The sequence below is a fragment of the Castanea sativa genome, chromosome 6 (assembly GCF_040712315.1).
Source record: "Castanea sativa cultivar Marrone di Chiusa Pesio chromosome 6, ASM4071231v1".
Taxonomy (NCBI): Eukaryota; Viridiplantae; Streptophyta; class Magnoliopsida; order Fagales; family Fagaceae; genus Castanea; species Castanea sativa.
In genome coordinates this window covers 12,214,677-12,235,388 of record NC_134018.1, presented here as the reverse complement: position 1 = coordinate 12,235,388, position 20,712 = coordinate 12,214,677, and the positions used below count along the sequence as shown (strand labels likewise).

At 33.6% G+C, this 20,712-nt stretch overlaps 1 protein-coding gene and 1 non-coding gene across 2 annotated transcripts; one reads left to right on the top strand and one right to left on the bottom strand.

The window, feature by feature from the left end:
- Positions 1 to 13,195: 13,195 nt before the first annotated feature.
- On the top strand, positions 13,196 to 19,691 carry LOC142641315 (electron transfer flavoprotein subunit alpha, mitochondrial). Its single transcript, XM_075815723.1, has 8 exons — positions 13,196 to 13,387; positions 14,255 to 14,437; positions 14,901 to 15,112; positions 17,281 to 17,441; positions 17,652 to 17,810; positions 17,944 to 17,996; positions 18,572 to 18,712; positions 19,494 to 19,691. The coding sequence occupies exons 1-8, from the start codon at positions 13,295 to 13,297 to the stop codon at positions 19,569 to 19,571; spliced, it is 1,080 nt and encodes a 359-aa protein (XP_075671838.1). The 5' UTR covers positions 13,196 to 13,294; the 3' UTR covers positions 19,572 to 19,691.
- Positions 19,692 to 20,267: 576 nt separating this feature from the next.
- TRNAA-UGC (transfer RNA alanine (anticodon UGC)) lies at positions 20,268 to 20,340 on the bottom strand. Its single transcript has one exon. It is a non-coding gene; the product is annotated as a tRNA-Ala (tRNA).
- Positions 20,341 to 20,712: the final 372 nt, after the last annotated feature.

Here is a 20,712-nt window from a genome sequence, read left to right as displayed (position 1 = left end):
GAGCTGGTGGGGGGGCAAGCCGAATTCTTAGATCTTCCCCGTTGTCCTTTATAGTTATTAGACAAAACTCTCACCCAAAGAGAGGATTTTTCTGTGTGAAATCTCCAATTCAGCTTGGCAAGTAACACAGTATTTTTTGGTTTGGCTGCATAGATACCCAAACCACCCTCTTCCTTTGCCTTTGTAATCTTGTTCTAGCCAATAAGATAAACCTTTTTCCTAGTTTCTGAAGTGCCCCAAATGAAATTTTTGTTTAATTTATCTATCCCTTGGAGGATTTTTAGGGGAAGAGTTGTGTACTGCATCACATTGCTAGGAATGGTGGAGGTGACTGATTGGGTAAGCACAATCTTACCCGCAAGAGATAGAAGATTGGACTTCCACCTAGCCATCTTACTTTTCATTCGATCCAGAATAAAACCAAAATCCTGAGGAGTTCCCTTATGCTTGATGGGAAAACCCAGGTACTTTCCAAGAAAAGAAGTGGAATTGAATGCCAAAATTTCACACAAAACTTCTTGAGAATCTTGGTCCACATTGGGGGAGAAGTAGACACGAGACTTCTCATTGCTGATTTTTTCCCTAGAAAGGTCACAGAAAGATTCCAGAACTTCTTTAATGGTAACACAATTTTTCTAATCAGCTTTGGCAAAAAGCATGAAATCATCGGCAAAAAAAATATGCGAGATAGTTGGGCCAGTCCGAGAAGCTTTATGGGATTACAAAGTTGCTCACAGCTTTATCCTTAATTAAAGCCCCAAGAACTTCCATACAAAGGATGAACAAGTAAGGTGATAGGGGGTCGCCCTGACAGATACCTCTTGAAGGTTGAAAAGCCTCAAAGGCTCCCCTGTTAGGATTAGTGCCCTTAAATCCTATTGTATGATGCTATGTATGTTATTATGTATGACATTATGTATGACTTAATGTTGTAATTAATAAAATTGTTTTATTATTATATAAAATAATGGTAACATGACTATTGGGACATTATCATATTGTCCATGAGATGCATAATATGTGATTTATGTGAAAAGTCACAGAAGATATAAATCAAAAGTTCTTTGTAAACTCATAATTGTAGTTCGTAATCGGTGATAAATTAAGCATTTCATCTGCGAAAATTATAACATATCAACTAAGATGATTTGTCTTGATCATGAAAATCGAGATTTCTAGTTGATATGTTTTAAGAGTTAAAACATATTGAACTGGACCGATGTGAGATTTATTATTCTCCTAATGATTGCAAAATGAATAATAAACTCACGACTTATATTTACATAAGCTCTAAATCCTAAGAGGATAATGGACCTAATCATGAAGTGTAGGTTGCTTTGATATATCAGGAGTGAGATCTAAAATTACGGTCAAAACCTCAGTATGTTGGGCAACCACATTTAGTGTTGATGAAACTTATATTCTCAAGATGAAATTCATAATCTCTTAACGGAGATACAAAATGTTCCCTTAAGATAAGTTTAATGAGTTTGTTACTCAAAATGTTAGGCCTAAATACTTTAGTAAATAGTTACTAGAGTATATATTTATGAAATCGAATTTCATAAATATATGATAAATAACTTAACGGATTAAACCGGGTATTCAAAGATAAGATGTAGTAATTTACAAAGTGGCAGTCTACATTCATGATTTTGTGTTATTACGAATATTTTATGAAAGGGTTGCATGTACAATAAAATCTTGGGATATAATTTATAAATAAGACCTATAGTGCAACTATATTTATATAGTGGTATTAAATATAGTTAATTGTAACTTTGGACTTGTCAAGAGTTGACAGAAAAGTCCAAGACCCATTAGAGCTAGTGTCTTGTTGGTCCCTTTGGTCCCACTCCAAGCCACACACTTAAGCCCAATCGGAAAGGTCCAAAAAGCTAGCCCAATTAGATAATCAATTAGATACAAAGAGAGAAACATATAGAATTTTCTGTAAAGAATTGAAAGAGAATTGCAAGAACATCACTGTGAAGTGATGTGTATATAAGTATTAGAGACTTTGACATTCTCCCTTTGAAAACTGATTAAGAGACCACACATCTTTGGCATTAGTGAAATTGGAGTAAAGATTGAAAGTATTCCCAAGTACTTCTGATCTTCGGTTTTGAAATTCATCGCTCCAAGGTACACTCTCTTGTTCTCAAATTCTGAAACTTACATAATGCATTTTAATATTTAAGAATGAAGTAGATCCGTTATTTTTCCGCTGCATATATGCATATTTCCATCAAATGGTATCAGAGCGGTCTTCATTTTGTATCTGTTTAACATGTTTTGAGTTTTGGAATTGTTGACAATAGTTCATGTTGTTAGAAATTAGTTTTCTGCATAGTTGTTGAAATTATTGTTTGATAAAAACTGATATTGATGTTATGATGTTATTTAATTTTTAGTTTAAGTATGTTAAACTAAACTTTAAAGCTATAGCATCAATGAAATTCAGTTTTGATATCAATTTCTGTCTATTATGTCCATATGATGATTGTTTTGTTCATGAAAATGTTAAAAAAACTGTCTTAGAAAAATTATGGAAAATTCGAAATTTGCGATGCTCGAGTGATCGAGCATCTGTCAACCATCGATCGAGCTGACAGAAATTTTCTCGATCGATCGAGAATTTGTCGAGCATCAATCGAGCTTCGTGGAATTTTTCTCGATCGATCGAGTAGCCAGAACTTTTCTCGATCGATCGAGGTACATCCTCAATCGATCGAGGACTGTGGATTCAGAATTTTTTCTAAGTGTTTTTACATATATAAAGAGCAAGGTTATGTGTAATTTGTTTATGCATGTTTTAAATTAAAAACCTTTATTTTAAAACATCTAGTGGGAGAGAGATACAAAGGTTGGATCTCACGGCCTCCATTGTTGGTTCATAGTAGTGTGAAATATATACTTTGTCTTTACCTCAAACTTAACATTCCATGCGGAGAGTATTTATTTCATGGTCCTATAAGATTAAATTTCCTGGTTTATAGTGGTTTGATCAAACACCTTGTCTTAGTTTCAAGCTTTGCATTCCATGCGGAGGGTGTTTGTATCATAGTACTACAAAATAAGCCTGTTAAACAGATGAAATGTGGCTACACATGATTTTAGACAATGGTATACACTAGACTAAGTATTATAGTATCCTCTATGCTAAGTTCTTACTATTATTACTTAGAGGCGAAATGTAAAACGACATATTATTAGTGTTTGATAGGAGTTATCATGATAGCACTAATAATGAGAATAGTTCTCAATCAATCATAGTATTTAATGTTCACTCTATGCTCAGGGATGTTGAATATGTGATTAGGTTGTCGTTGCATATATTATGTTATGATTTTATTAAGATTCCATACTATATGTTTATATGCTAAATTGATAATGTCCAATTTACTTATTATATTTATGTTTATTGTTTTCAGATTTTATCATGTCATCATATAGCCCACTTGTTGCTATTCTTAATCAAAACAAACTGACTGGATCCAATTATGTTGACTGAAAAAGAAATTTGGACATTGTTTTAACTGCTGAAAAGCACAAATATGTGCTTATTCAACCATTTCCTAGCTTACCTTCATTAGATGCTCCTTCTGAGAAAAAACAACGATATGATCGTTGGCAGAAATCTAATGAGATGGCCAAGTGCTATATCCTAGTATCTATCTCAAATGTTCTATAGCATCAAATGCAAAATGTAGAACTAGCTTCGGACATTATGCAAAGTCTAAAAGAGATGTTTGGTGAGTAAGGTCGTTCAGCAAGACAAGAAACCATGAGACAAATTTATAATACCAAAATGGCTGAAGGTAGTTCAGTGAGAGAGCATTGTCTTACAATGATCTCTAATATGAATACATTGGAAGTTTTGGGTGCTGACATTGATGGAGAATTCCAAGTGGATATGATACTCCAGTCATTATCGGAATCATTCAAGGAATTCAGACTTAATTATAACATGAACAAAAAGGTTTATTCTTTGTCTGAATTGAAGAATGAATTGATAGCGACGGAAGGCATCCTTGGTACTTCTAGTGTTGAAGCCAATGTGGGTGAAGCTTCTACTTCTTAACCTAAGTCGAAAGATAAGGGTAAGAAGAAGAAGAAGAAAAAGGGTTTCACTAAGCAAGAGGGTAAGCAAATTGCCTTAGGGGTTCCTAACAAAGGAAAGAAAACCAAAGGAAAGTATTTCCATTGTGGTGAGAAAGGACATTGGAAGAGGAATTGTCCAAAATTTAAAACTGCCAAGAACAAGGGTATGAAAAGTTCCTTTCTTCTTGAAATATGTTTGGTACAGAATCCCATGGATTCCTGGTGTGTGTATTCAAGTTGTACTAATCATATCTGCAATTCTTTGCAGGAGTTTCAGGAGACTAGAAAGCTGAATGAAGAAGAATTGTTTCTTACTTTAGCTGATGGGAGCAGGATTTCGGTTGTAGTTGTTGGTGTTGTTAATTTGTGCTTTGAGTCTAGGGTTTTAATATTGAAAGATTGTCTATTTGTACCTAATGTTCGTAGGAATTTAATTTTTGCAACTTATTTAGGTAAAGATGGATATTGTATTATCCTTAAAGACAACGTTGTAATAAAGAAAGGTAAAGTATTTATTTGTTCTGAAAATATTGTTGATGGTCTTTATATTTTAACTCCTGATAAATATGAATTATATAATTCTGAATTAGATTATAATTCTCATTAAAGATAAATTTTCCTTCTACTAGTGAAACATATCTTTGGCACTTCTGTTTGGGTCATATTAATTCAAACAGAGTTCAAAGACTTACCAAAGATGGACTCTTATGGCTCATGGACTTTGATGAATTTTCAGTTTGTGAATCTTGTTTGGAAGGTAAAATGACCAAACGACCTTTTAATGCAAAAGGTAGAAGAGCCCAAGATTTGCTAGAACTAGTACATTCAGATGTATGTGGTCCTATGTCAATCCAAACAAGAGGTGGTTATGATTATTTCATTATTTTCATTGATGATTACTCTATATTTAGTTATATGTACCTAATGAAACGGAAGTCCGAAATTTTTGAAAAGTTCAAAGAGTTTAGGGTTGAAGTTGAAAATCAATTGGGTAGACACATAAAAGCCATTCGATTTGATCGAGGTGGCGAATTCATTCTTGAAAATTTCAAGGATTACTTGACTGAAAATGGGATTATATCGCAGTTGATTGCACCTGGAACTCCACAATAGAATGGTGTAGCAGAAAGAAAAAATAAGACTCTTTTAGATATGGTTAGATTCATGATGAGTTATTCGACTCTACCAATTTCCTTTTGGGGATATACCTTAAGTACTGCAATGTATCTTCTGAATTTAGTACATTTGAAGTCTGTTCCTAAAACACCAGTAGAGTTGTGGAATGGGCGTAAGCCTAATATAAGACATCTCCATATTTGGGGTTGTTTAGCACATGTGTTAAAAGGAAAGTCTAATAAGTTACAGTTTTAAAACAGAAGTGGTTTTCTTTGTAGGGTATCCTAAAGGAATAGTTGAAGGTTTATTCTATAGTCATAAGGATAATAAAGTGTTTGTTAGTACAAATGCCAAATTCTTGCAAAATGACTATATGGATAATTTTACTCCTAGAAGTAGAGTTGTGTTGGCTGAAATGAATGAACTTGTAGTTAAAAAATCAATGTATGAAACTAGGGATGATGTGGTTGTATTAGATACACCACTAATGATACTACTCATAAAATGTCTAGTACATAGGTGCCTCGTCGTAGTGGGAGAATTGTTCGGCCTCCTGTGAGATTTATAGGTTTGGGAGAAATTTATGAAGCTATCTCAGAAGAGGCTGAATCGGATCCCTACACTTATGAGGAGACAATAAATGATATAGATGCACATCATTGGGTCCAAGCTATGAAAGATGAATTGAATTCTATGTATTCCAATCATGTATAAGATCTTGTAAAGGCGCCTAATCGCATTAAACCTGTTGGTTGCAAATGAGTTTACAAGAGGAATAAAGGGATAGATGGAAATGTTGAAACCTTTAAAGTAAGACTAGTGGCGAAAGGGTATACACAAAAAGAAGGCATGACTATGATGAAACTTTTTCGCTAGTAGCCATGCTTAAATCTATCAGAAATCTCTTATTCATTGCTACTCATTATGATTATAAGATTTGGCAAATGGATGTCAAGACTGCATTTCTTAATGGCAATCTTGAAGAAGAAATCTATATATTGCAGCTGGAAGGTTTCATAGTAAAGAACTAAGAGCATATAGTATGCAAGTTGAAAATGTCCATTTATGGACTTAAGCAAGCATCTAGGTCATGGAACATCAGATCAAGTAATCAAATCATTTGGTTTTGAACAAAATCTTGATGAACCATGTGTGTACAAAAAACATAAAGATAAAGTAGTAATGTTCCTAGTGCTTTATGTTGATGATATTCTACTCATTGAAAATGATGTAGGGGTAATGTCATCGGTAAAAGTTTGGTTGTCAAGCCAATTTGATATGAAGAACTTGGGCGAAGTTAACTATATTCTAGAGATCAAGCTTTGGCAAGATTGAAAGAATAGGATGTTAGGTTTGTCATAAGCTGGATATATAGATAAGGTTTTAGAATGGTTTAGCATGCAAAACTCCAAGAAAGGATTACTTACTTTTAGACATTGAGTTCTTCTATCTGATGACCAAATGCCTAAGACTCAAGAGGAAGAAAATATGATGAGACAAGTTCCCTATGCTTCTGCTGTGGGAAGTCTCATGTATGCCATGCTTTGTACTAGACCGGATTTTTGTTATTCAGTTGACATGGTCAACCTATATCAATTAAATCCAAGACCTAAATATTGGCAAGCTATAAAGCATATTCTCAAGTATCTATGGAGAACGAGAGATTATATATTTGTTTACCGTTGTGAGGATTTGATTCCCATTGGTTATACAAATTCAGATTTTTAGTCGGATCTAGATTTCAGAAAATCCACGTCGGGTTGTGTTTTCACCTTGGGAGGTGGAGCCATAAGTTGGAGGAGTGTTAAGCAATCTTGAATTGCCGACTCCACCATGGAAGTTGAATATGTTACTGCTTTTGAAGTAGCAAAGGAGGCTGTTTGGCTCAAGAAATTCCTTTCGAATCTTGGTGTTGTGAGAATTGAGCAAGTTCCTATTACATTGTTCTGCGACAATAGTGGAGCGGTTGCACAATCTAAGGATCCAAGGAATCACAAGAAAGGAAAGCACATTGAGAGAAAGTACCACATCATTCAAGACATTGTTGCTCGTAGAGATGTGGTTGTAGCAAAGATTGATAGTGTAAAGAATCTAGCAGATCCCTTGACCAAAGCCTTGCCCCGAAGGACTTTCGAATCACATTTGGAGGAGATGAGAGTTAGATTAGTGCACAATAGTCTTTAGGGCAAGTGAGAGATTGTTAGGATTAGTACCCTTAAATCCTATTGTATGATGCTATGTATGTTATTATGTATGATATTATGTATAACTTAATGTTGTGATTAATAAAGTTGTTTTATTATTATTTAAAATAATGGTAACATGAATATTTAGATATTATTATATTGTCTATGGGGTGCATAGTATGTGATTTATGTAAAAAGTCACAGAAGATATAAATCACAAGTTCTTTGTAAACTCATAATTATAGTTCGTAGTTGGTGATGAAATTGGGCATTTCATCTGCAAAAACTATAACATATCAACTAAGATGATTTATCTTGATCATGAAAATGAAGATTTCTAGTTGATATGTTGATATGTTTTAAGAATTAAAACATATTAAACTAAACCAGTGTGAGATTTATTATTCTCCTAACGATTGTCAAATGAATAATAAACTCACAACTTATATTTACATGAGCTCTAAATCTTGAGAGGATAATGGACCTGATCATGAAGTGTAGGTTGCTTTGATATATCAGGAATGTGATTTAAAGTTACGGTCAAAACCTCAATATGTTGAGCAACCACATTTAGCGTTGATGGAACTTATATTTTCAAGATAGAATTCATAATCTCTTAACGGAGATACAAAATATTCCCTTGAGATAAGTTTAATGGGTTTGTTATTTAGAATGTTAGGCCTAACTACTTTAGTAAATAGTTACTAAAGTATATATATATGAAATTGGATTTCATAAATATATGATGAATAACTTAAAATTAAACCAGGTATTCAAGGATAAGATGTAGTAATTTTCAAAGTGGCAGTCTACATTCATGACTTTGTGTTACTTAGAATATTTTACGAAGGGGTTGCATGTACAATAAAGTCTTGGGATATAATTTATAAATAAGGCCTAGAGTGCAACTATATTTATATAGTGGTATTAAATATAATTAATGGTAACTTTGAATTTGTCAAGAGTTGACAGAAAAGTTCAAGGCCCATTGAAGCTAGTGTCTTATTGGTCCCTTTTGGTCCTACTCCAAGCTACACACTTAAGCCCAATTGGAAAGGCTCAAAAGGCTAGCCTAATTAGATAATCAGTTAGATACAAAGAGAGAAACATACAGAATTTTCTGTAGAGAATTGCAAGAACATCATTGTGAAGTGATGTATATGCAAGTGTTAAACACTTTGACATTCTTCATTTGAAAAATGATTGAGAGACCACACATCTTGGGCGTTAGTGGAATTAGAGTGAAGATTGAAAGTGTTCCCAAGTGCTTCTGATATTCGGTTTTGAAATTCACCGCTCCAAGGTACAGTCTCTTGTTCTCAAATTCTGAAACTTATATAGTGCATGTTAACATTTAAGAATGAAGTAGATCCATTATTTTTCCGTTGTGTATATGCATATTTCCATCATCCCCCGTTAAAGAGAATAGAGATTGAAGTAGTGGACACACAACTCATAATCAAGGAGATCAAATGGCTCAGAAATACGGACTAAGGGTCTAAGGATTTGTTTAGGATGCAATGCAAGTTTCAGCATATTTGAGTTTTTAGCTTCTTTTTACTATTTTTAATGGATCCCATTACACTTTTTGGTATTATTCATGGGTCTCATTGTACTATTCAACTAGCTTTTAGTTTTTTTTTTTTAAGTACTATCAGCAAAAAGTTTTCAGATTCAGTTAAATAAGTTATTCCTGAACGAACCCTAAAATAAAACATTAATTTAAAATTATAAGAGCATTCTCATTAAGAATGCTAAATGGTATAAATGCTAAATTTTAGCATGCTAAATGCTATAAACCTTAAAAAGTATCCTCTATCAAAACTTTTAAATCCTATAAAATTTGCAATCCAGCTATAGTGGGCTGCTAGAGAATCCGGCTACAGTGGACTGCTATCTCTAGCAGCCTACTGTAGCAAGATTGTAAAAAAAAAAAAAAATTGTTTAATCACTAGTGTCCCACCCGCTTCCCTTTCGTGCCTATCCACTAGTTTTCCCTCATTTTTTTTTCTAGTGCACTCTTTCTCCCACGCCTACACCTCTGCCCCTTTTCCTTTTTTTTTTGTACTCCCTCAATCCAAGCCGTTCTTCCCTTCCCTCAATCCACGCCGCCAAACCCATCTCCTAATCACTACTCCCTCTAACCGAACCACCATCACAAACAACCTCTTCTTCCTCTGAGTGAACCCATATTGAACCCACTCTTCTCTCCCTGACCGAACCCACTCTTCTCTCCTTGATGTGCTCCGACGATTTTGTGGGTCTAAGTTCATGGGTCTGGGTTTGTGGGTCTGGGTTCATGGGTCTGCGTTCGTGGATCACCGACGTGATCGGGGTTGAGATTGGGGTGGTGGGTTTTGGTTAGGGTTGAGAACGAGGTGGGTGGGTGGTGACTGAGGTGGGTTGCTGTGGCTGAGAGGCGGGTTGCTGTGGTTGAGGCGTGGATCTCTGGGTTGTTTTTGTTTTTCTGATTAATGGTGGTATGAGGATGTGGGTTTGGGTGGTGATGGCTGGCAGTGGCTAGCCGTGGGTCTTGGGTTTGATGGGTTTTGCTTGTCGTGGACGCCGTGGGTCTTGGGTTTGTGGATTTTTTTCGCTGCTCTATCCTCCACCTCCCTCTCTTCCTCTCACGGTGAGGCTTCTCTCTCTCAAGTTTAGTTTAGTTTTTTTTTTCTTTGCTATGGGGTCGATTTTTGGATGGATGCTGATTGTAGTGGCAGTGGGTTGGCCATGGGTATGGGTTTGCTGTTGAATGTTGATGGTTTATGGTGGTGGTGGCTGATAGTGGCTGACTGGGGTTGCTTGGATTGAGAAGAAAGGGAGTGGAAAGAGAGAAAGTTGTAAAATAAAATTAATATTATTTAAATGAAGTTGTAAAAAAAAATAGAATGCTTGATGGTTGGTGGATTGTAAAATGGAATGTTAAAATTGATAAAGTTAGATTTTGAAGTGGTATATGCTAAAATATTTAGCATTCTTGATAAGAATGCTCTAAGGACAATTTTAATACAAGTTCCAAAGTTGAAATAGGCAATTTAACCAATATTTTGTATTTCAAACTCTATTGAATTTTGAGAATTTCATCCCAAACTCGTTTCAAAACTACCCAATTTATCTAGCCATGATTCCATTCTAATTGGGATAGATCGGCGTAATTATTTGTCTAAAGTATTAGAAACACCTTATTAGTTGTAAACTTGTGATATTCTAATATCTTAATATTTCTTGTAATTCTATCCTCTCAATTAGTTGGTAAAAAGTGATAGGATTGGAACAAAGTTAATTAGAACTGCTGGCACTTGTAATACTATAATCAAATGCGTTAATAAGTTTTATAAATAGTTGCATGTAACCGTTATTTGGATATCTAAAGAATAAATCACTTCCTTACTTCATTTCCAGATTTCCTCTCTGTTGATATATCTCTATGGATTATTTTTTCTATGAATGGTGATTACCTAGAATTAAGTAAATTCTCATACATTCACCTACAATTTTCATCTATTTCCAGTAAAAGCCATCTAGTTCCTTACTTTAATCTTAAAATTCAACGAAGAAAGTACTTTTATACTAATTTTTTTTTTCAAAATATAAAATTTGATAATTGTGGTAGTTAGTAGAAATTTGTTATGATTTTGTTTATATATGAAAATATCTAGTCCACCATTTGAAGAAAAATATATGATGTGGTAAGTTTAATGGAGGGTTTAAATATAAAATTAAATTTAAACTCAATTTTAAAAATTATATTATGTTTGTATATGTAACTATATATTATACAATTTAAAGAATATAGGATTTGGAAAAAAGTTTAATGGAGAATTTAGATGTATAATAGACTTTAAACTCAATTAAAAAATATATTGGGTTTGCATATTGAACTATATATAAATTTAATTTTAAAAAAATTGATATGGTAAGATTCTAGTATAAAGTTTAAATATAAAATATACTTTAAAATTAATTGGAAAGTATAAATTAGGGTCTGTTTGGATAGAACTTATTGCTGAAAACTGAAAACACTGTAGCAAAATAATTTTTTAATGTGTAAAAAGTACTGTTCATGCCACAAAGTACTGTTCATTGGCATAAAATTACTGTTCATGGCCAATGAACAGTGACATATGCGCTTGGAAAAAGAAAAAAAGAAAAAGGGGGCCAGACGTGGACGTGGACGCGCAAACGCGCTATCCAAACGTCCTCTTAGTATAGCATAATCATAGGTAAAATTGTGAGGTTTCTATAGTTTATATGGTACAATATGAATTATGAAGAGGTAAATTATAAGTCAAATCTTTTTTTTGAGAGAGAGAGAGAGAGAGAGTTTCAACCTATGATGTCCGCTTTTAATAATAGCTTTTCATCATTTAATCAAGATACCGACCGATTTTTTGTGTAGACAGGGATTGAATCGTAGATTTCTTGTTCAATCATTATAGACTTTATTTGTTGAGTTAACTAGAACTCACCAAAAGTCAAATATTTTTGGTTCTATATATACTAACAGACAATTCACATGATGCCCAAGTACATTATAAGTTCATATGAAAAAATCTTGTAAAATTGATCTTTAGAGTCCATGTATAATGCTTATTAGTAGCTAGATAGTATTATATTAAAGAATTAGTTATATATTTTTTTATGGAAAAAGAATTAGTTATATTAAATGACATTAAAAAGGGAGAAATGTGAATTATTTAATTAATTTAATTTAGTGATTATAATATAATTTAGTGTACAAATATGTTGTTTGAATGAACTCACAAATATTTAATTATTAAACTTAACTGCATAATTATTTTATCTATAGTTGTTTTAATGGTTTTTATTTCAAACGTTACTTAATCAAAACTTGAGTAGGAATGACATATTCCAAATAAGAGATTTTTTTTTAATAGACAAAAGTCCAAACTACACTCTTAAAGTTGGGCCCTTTGGATTTAAACCATGAAAATTCATAAATTTTAATTTTACTTTCGAAGTTATAATTTATTTGCATCAGCAGCTACTTTGTTTATATTTTCTGTTAAGTACCATATAAATTACTCACACATGTTTAGTTTGTCTAATAAAATAATGTCACGTCATTTTCATCAAACCTATAACATCATCTTATTTGACGAACTAAATACATGTGCAAAGTTTACGTGGAAATCAACAGAAAATAAAGAAAAATAGTGTATTGATGCAAACTGAATATAATTTTCAGAAGATGAAATTTAAATTTCAAAACCTCATGGTGTACTATTCAAAGACACCCAGACTTTAAAGATGCATATTTCAAACCAAGTCTTAAACTATCAAAATGAATCTCTTAACCACCGCAAGCATCAAGAGGAAGCTTCACACGCATATACACTTAGATTAGGTTAGAGTAGAAATTCTATCTTGTATAAAAAAAATTAAAAAAAAAATCCCTTAAAGAAAAAAACTCAAAATAAATCAAACTTAAATATATTTTAACTATTAAAGGGGTAGATTGGACTGATTATTTGAATTGAACGTTTTTTTTTTTTTTTTTTGAAGGCAATTGAACGTTATAATATGAACTCGAACCTAACTCAACCCAAGTGTTTTTTTTTTTTTTTTCCCCAACCCATGAAAAACCGATCAAAGGTGTGTTGGGACTTGGGACTCGGGTTGGATTGAATTGGGTCCAATTCATTGGTTTGATGGGTTGAATGCACACGGCTACACACGCAAGTATGAATTGAAACGCAGTGTCTTCATCAAATCATTAAAAACTCCAAAAACAGTATACTACGTCGTATGGATTTTACTCATTAAACAAATCGAATTGTGTGTCCAACTCCAATCAATCAAATCACCCTCTGTCCTTATTTATCTGTCTGTCTCTGGTACAGAACAGAGAGAAGCTAAGAGACGTAATGGCAACTCGCGGGATCCACAGAGCTTTCACGAAACGCACCGTTCCGTTCCTCACTTCCCAATCTCTCTTCCTCTCCTCCATTTCTCGTTCCGTAAGCTCTCTCTCTCTCTCTCTCTCACCTCATCCATGTATCTATGCAATTGAAAATTCATATATGACTGATATCTGAACTGCTTTTGTAGAATCTAAGCTTAGATATGTATGCATATCTGGAACTATGTTACGGGTTTAGCTCAATTTACATGATGCAAATTTCAATCAAATTAAAATCTTTTTAAGACTTTTAGAATTTAGAATATATCAATATGTTATTAGCCCATGTGGGGTTCTTTTATTTTGCAGGATGAACTCTAGAAAGGTTCACTATAGATTGAGATTCTTAAAGAGTTTCATGGGTAATTGTACCATAGAGTTCTTACAATCCTTACCAATGGGTCCAATATCCTTCTTGGTTAAACTTGTCAATAATTTAAATAGAAGCCGAAATAATGTTAGTCGATTTTTGTTTAAAATACTGACCAATTGGAAATATCTAAACCGTTAGTTTAAGGATTCTATGATGGAGTTATCCTAAGAACTGTAGAGAATCTTAATCCGGGTCATTTCTAAGTGTTGGATTTATGTATTTATTTATTTAAATATAGTAACTGTATTATTTTCGTGTTGGAGGAAAGTAACATGGCTTTACACTTTTGCTTTGCTTTAAAATCAAGAGAGCCAAAATGCAAAAATGTTGCTTGTCGTGCTTTTGATAAGTGATCCCAAAAGCAGCTGCAATTATAAGATATTGCTAAATTCATTGTGGGGATGTAGCAATGGAGGGAGATTAGGGGAAAGTGGCCAGAATATACTATCAAAGTACGATATTGTATGAGTTTCCTGAATGGGTCACTCAAGGTTTACAATTTTTATTTCTGAGGCTTTGATTTTGTTATTATTGTTTTCTTTTTCTATATAGGTTAGCACATTGGTTCTTGCTGAACATGAAGGCGGTTCTATAAAGGCACCATCTGTGAGTGCAGTAGCAGCTGCAAGTTCTTTAAGCAAGGACAATTCCATTTCCATGCTATTGGCTGGGTCGGGTCCTTCCCTTCAAGAAGCTGCTGCACATGCTGCCTCATGCCATCCTTCTGTATCTCAGGTTACCCCTGTAATCATTTTGTTTGTCATTAGAAAATGCACTTGTGCTTGTTCATGTAGTTGGATATAAACTTTAAGGTGCTTTTGGAAAATTTATTGAAATTGGGTTAGCATGTTCTTTAAGAAGAAGACAGAATAAGGTTTAATGAATGTCATGTTCAGTGTCGCTTCTATTTCTTTAAAGAGCCAATTAAGTCCAAATATCTAGTTTAGCAACCCAAAGAATTGCCATATTTTTCAAGAGTTACATGTTTTGACTGGCAAGCGATTTTCTCCTTGCCAAAACCCAAAAGATTGATAAGATTTTAGCGTGCTCAATTTTCTCACAGTTAATAAGGAGGAAGAAAAGAATGTGTCAAAACTTTTAACAATTCTGTTACCTTATAGTATATGTCTTTATAACACAGTTCAATGAAATAATATCATGTGATTCTGAAAGTTGGCAGATGCTATTTCTTACACAGGTGCTGGTAGCTGATTCAGATAAATTTTCACATCCTTTAGCAGAACCTTGGGCTAAACTAGTCCATTTGGTTCAGCAGAAGGGTGGATACTCACATATAATTGCACCTTCAGGTTCGTTTGGGAAAAACATTCTACCACGTGCCGCTGCCCTTCTAGATGTTTCTCCGATTACCGATGTTATTGAAATTTCTGAATCTAATCTCTTTGTGAGGTAAATTCTGTTGATTGGACCCTTGGGATATGTTGATTCTTTCTCATATGTTATCTGTTGATTAATAGTTTAGTTTTTGGTGCTTTTCCTTTTGTAGTTAAGCACTTCACATATATAATATACATATTACAATGAAACCTCTATCAAGTATCAGGCACTTCGAGCATCTTAATTGATGCATATCTATTGATTTTGTGTCATTGGTTGTCTGAATGTTGACAAGTTACTCCATCAGGCCTTGAGCGAGCTCTTTACTAGAAAACTATGTTGAAGTGAATAATGGCAGACTGCCATTCTTTTGGCTTCCTTGGACCTTGAATTCTTGTATGGCTAGCAAGATGCTATAGCATTTTCAAGAAAAAATGCAACCTATGTGCATTTCGATGCTACGGCTATCTTGCATATAGTTAAATGTGGATCTCATAGTTGACAGTTATCCAGAATAAAAGTATTACATGTTTGAATACTCTATGCCTCTGTCTCCAAAGAACGAGCCATGGCACACTAAACTTTGGTTGTTTTAATATCAATGGTTCTTGTATCCATTCTTCACTCTATGCTTTTCTCTTTATGTCTGTGAGGGTGGGGCAAAAACAGGCATTACATGAGTTGCTATTGCTTTTGTTCTATAATGGTCCTAAAATCTGTTTTTCTATGGGTTTGATGGTGCCAAATAGAATGTATTTCCACCTAGATTGGTAAATAACTATTTAGGATTATTGGCTGCTCTTGTGGTGAGAAGTTAACAATTTTGTGCTGCACACACACAGACTCACCTATAAAACAGGGTGAAAGACGTAACTATAGCTTGCTAATGGTCATTGGATAAAAGGCATCTCCTCACAACATAAATTGGAGGGTGAAGTCCCAGGTTCAAACCTGTATTATGCATGAGTTACGTTTACCCATAAAAAAAGACAAAATAAGGCAATTGTAACATGAATAGTTGTTGGATCAGCTCAAGCCAAATTGAATGAGTTGAAAAATAAAAAATGCTGAAAAACAAAAGTTTTCTAACACAAGGGAAATTATCATCTTATAGAAAGCATGATCCCTAAATCTACCTTGTGAATAATCAAACAGAAAAGACCTACACACAATCTACAGGTTTCATTATCCATTACATTTACCAAAAAATTTAAAATATGGTGCATAGCTTGCAAAAAGAAGAATCATTAAATTCTAGGAAGTCAGTCAATCAACATCAATGGAATTGTTCGCACACATCACATGCCGTCAGTAAAGAAAAGTATGAGTGATTTTTAGGAATCTACTTTGCCATAAAACCTCAGCAATGTGGCTTTGATGTGTTATACACTGTATTATATGACAAAAAACTTTGTTAGGCTCTATTTTATTGGCTGTTTTACAAACTCCTAAGTATCATGAAAATCTATATATAATAATAAAAGATGAAACTGAGAGAAACTCAAATTAGAATTCTAAATTAGAGTTCTAATTTTGCGCTATGTGTCATAAATTATTTATTCTTAAAGAGTTTTGTTTCTTAATTTTAGAATCAAATGTGAGACCACATCATAAATTATTCATCCAAGTGAGTTATTAAGTACAAAAACCAAAGAGTGTAGAATAAATGAATCGAAAAAAAAAAAGTGCTTCACAATATTTTTTTTAAAATAACATGAACAATTTACAATTTATACGTAATAATATTCGTACAAATTTTTTTACAGAGTTAACAAAATATAAAAATGACTGTCAATAGTATTTAAATTATATATATATATATATATGAATTATATTATGCATCTTATTATATGTCTTTAAGTGTATCCATGCATATGCATAGGGTTACAAGCTATAGGAGTAAACAAAATATAAAAATGACTATCAATAGTATTTAAATTATATATATATATATATTTATATATGAATTATAATATGCATCTTATTGTATATCTTTAAATGTATCCATGCATATTCATGGGGTTACAAGCTAGTTTGCAATAATAAAAAAGTGTTATATTTGGAATTCTCACTGAGGCATTGCAATTCATAAACTGAAAGCAAACAAAAACTGAAATACACCTCAATTGTGGTGTCTTGTTGGGGTCCTGCAAAGGTGCTAGACTGAAGCATTTGTGCTGCTTCTTTGGTATTATCCAAATTCATTTAACTGAAATTAAGATCTTAGTTTCATTTGGCAGGCCAATATATGCTGGAAATGCACTTTGTACAGTTAGATATGCTGGTGCCAACCCATGTATGTTGACCATTAGATCCACATCTTTTCCAGTGCCCCCGATCTCAGCTGATTCAAAATCTGAGGCTTCAATATCTCAGGTTGATCTCTCAACCTTTGGTGAAGGTCCGTTTGACTTTTTCTAATGCATTGGCATTTTGGTTGTTGTCAGCTACTCTCTGCCTTGAACATATAAAATGAAGAGAATATGTCTTGTGTGATTCTCAATAATTAAAATGCTAGAGTCAACAATATCTTGTGTGATTCTCAATGAATAGAGTTGTCTGGTAACTACTAACTGCATGTCTTGACATAGAATTTTGTACTTAATTACAGATGCTGTGGGTAAATCAAGATATGTAAAGCTCACTTCTCAGGAAACAGAACGCCCAGATCTTGGGAATGCACGTGTTGTAGTCACTGGGGGGCGTGCATTGAAAAGTGCTGAGAACTTCAAAATGATAGAGAAGCTTGCAGAGAAACTTGGTGCAGCTGGTAACTTTCATGTGTAAAAGAATTTCAGTTTATGCATCTTAAACCTATAGGCAAATACCATTGTTGCCAATATGCTGTCTCTTTGTTTCACAACTTAGTGTAATTTGGGGATTCTTTCTTCTTTTTTGCTTAGTTGGTGCTACCCGTGCTGCTGTTGATGCGGGATTTGTTCCTAATGACCTCCAGGTAACACCCATAATATCTACAACGTTGTACATATAATATCATCAAAGAATTCATTCATTTTATTATAGTTCCCTGTCCATAATATTTATTTCTGCATTTGCCATTAGCAACAAGAAGAGAAGAAGTGCTTCAGCTGTTCATTCTGACATGATAGCTGTGATAATTCTGAATTTGGAATCCCCCTAAAAAAGGGAAAAAAATAAAAAATAAAATTCATTCTAGAAAATATGATTTTGACTATGTGGTTAAGTCAAAGCAATTACATGACAGTAGATGTTCCCTTTCTGATTTCTTTCATTTAAAAGACTTCTAGAATTTCGTTCAGCTTTTGGTATTTATTGGTGAGAATTACATTCAGCTTTTGGTATTTATTGGTGATATATTTACCTGATGCTTGAGAATATAAGTTGGAATGAGAACTTATCCATTTGCTTTCTTTTGGGGTTTTGAAATGTCTCCAATAGATTTTGATGGTTCACTTCTATTACAGGTGTTATGATTAGACATCATGATATTGTTGGGTCTGATAAATGTTTTCGTCCCTTGGTCTTAGTTATGACTGGTTTTTGTGTCAGGTTGGCCAAACTGGAAAGATTGTCGCCCCAGAACTATATATGGCTTTTGGTGTTTCAGGAGCCATTCAGCACTTGGCAGGTATGAGAGACTCCAAGGTCATTGTTGCTGTGAACAAAGATGCAGATGCTCCCATATTTCAGGTGATGGCTTAACCTTTTTATGCTTTCTTTTCTTCTCAATTTTCAAGGTTATTTTAGCACATTAGTAACTGTGGCCATTCAGATTTTAAGGTCCGTATTGTGATTCGTTTTATATCTCCCTATATCGTGAGGCAAAACTTAGAAAGTAAGTGATACCTAATAAAAAAAAAATTGTTTTTCCCCTCCCCTTAAAATTTTGGGGTGGGCGGTGTTGGGGGGAAGGACCACGTTTTCAAGCCAAGAGCCAACTTAAATTGAAATGGATTAGTCAAATTTGTGCATCTTAACTATAAAGTTACTTTTCAGTTTCTTGTACTCTATGAAATAATGCACTTCATGCTGGCAAATGGTAACGAAGTGTTCAAATCAACTTGGCAATTCCATATCTTATGGTAAATAATATACTATGCCTCAGTTTCCTGTTACGTTTCATGGTCACCAAGTCCTAATTACATTTGAGGCATCAGATCTTCTCACTTCTCTAAAACAGTTAAACTTATAAATTGAAATTCATAGATTCCACATGAGCAAAAGTCTCAAGTAAACTGCTCATGGAAGAGACTTATATTTTAAAAAATATTGACATTTTTTTTATACTACCTTTCTGCTTTGACAGCTAAAAACCTAAGCAACTTTAGCTTGTAAAGCTAGTTCATTCTATCACTTTTAAAATGCAATAGAATGATGCAGTAGCCTGTGGCTCAATGCTATTACTCACTGTTAACACATGCTTTGCTTGCATTTTAATTTTTCCCCTCCTAATGATATATTTGAATTGCAGGTTGCTGATTATGGACTCGTAGGTGATCTTTTTGAAGTGATACCAGAATTGCTAGAAAAGATGCCAGAGAAAAAATAATCCTCTAACCCGTGCAATTTTCCAGTCTCCACAATGCTGAAAGATTGCTCAATGTCTTGCTTACAAAAGCATTGTATGAACGATAATAATTATTAATTAAAGTGGAATTTCAATGTACCAGCTTATGATTCTTTTTGAAGATATCTCATAGCATATATCCAATGGTTTAAACTTTAAACACTCAAAACTGAGCAATTATTCACAAATAAGAAAACAGCATTGTATTGAAAATAAATAAATAAATAAGTGAGTGATGCTTCTCAAATATCAGAGTCAGGTTAAGATCTTGGCAGCCCGGGCATTATGGTCCAACCACGTTTCCATGTTCGTCGCTACTTCATTTTTCATTTTTTTAATAAATAAAATAAAATGAGACTAGTAATAACAACCCTGAAGAACTACAACCTCTATCAGGGAAATGAAATATAAAGAAAGAACAAAAATTAAATCAAGAATGGTGCTTGGAATGCTCCAAAACTCATAAATCTTGTGTCTGCTTAGAAGAACAGGAATTTGCAACAACCTTTTTTTATTTTTTTATAATCATTTGCAACAACCTATTAGTTTGCATATGATACAAATCTTTGAGTGCAGTAAAGCCCAAAACTACAATAACTCCTAATAAAGCCCATTCAAAACTACAATTACCAAAGCCCATTCAAAACTACAAGGAACATAGGAAAAAGGGTAACCAGATGGAGATGCGGGGGATCGAACCCCGTGCCTCTCGCATGCAAAGCGAGCGCTCTACCATTTGAGCTACATCCCCATTTGGTAGTTCTTTCTGTTTCATAATCTTCAAATTAGCTTGTAATTTCAGGCCCTTCGAGCCTATATAAACATGCAAATTTGTGAGATCTTTTTTATTTTATTTTATTTATTTTTTACAGCTACTTTTATCTGCACAAAGTTCTATACCATGTGAAAAAAAACCCTTAGGAATAGTGTGTAAACGAGAAGTCACAAATTAACTTCATCAATTTACTAGCTCATTAGATTATCACAAAATGAGGGTAGATTATTATCCCAAAAACTAATTTATTGCCAGTTTGGATGGAGAAAGTAGGAGAGGGTAAAGAGTAGAGTTGGCTGAAAATTGTTGCCAATTTTTTAGCCAACTCTACTTTCCTCTTCCTCCATA

Bases quoted from the DNA above. Each gene is read 5' to 3' on its own strand.
- LOC142641315 (XM_075815723.1), top strand. From the start codon at position 13,295: ATGGCAACTCGCGGGATCCACAGAGCTTTCACGAAACGCACCGTTCCG. The intron at 15,113-17,280 runs GTAAATTCTGTT...TTCATTTGGCAG, and splicing joins GAATCTAATCTCTTTGTGAG to GCCAATATATGCTGGAAATG. The intron at 18,713-19,493 runs GTGATGGCTTAA...TTTGAATTGCAG, and splicing joins CAGATGCTCCCATATTTCAG to GTTGCTGATTATGGACTCGT.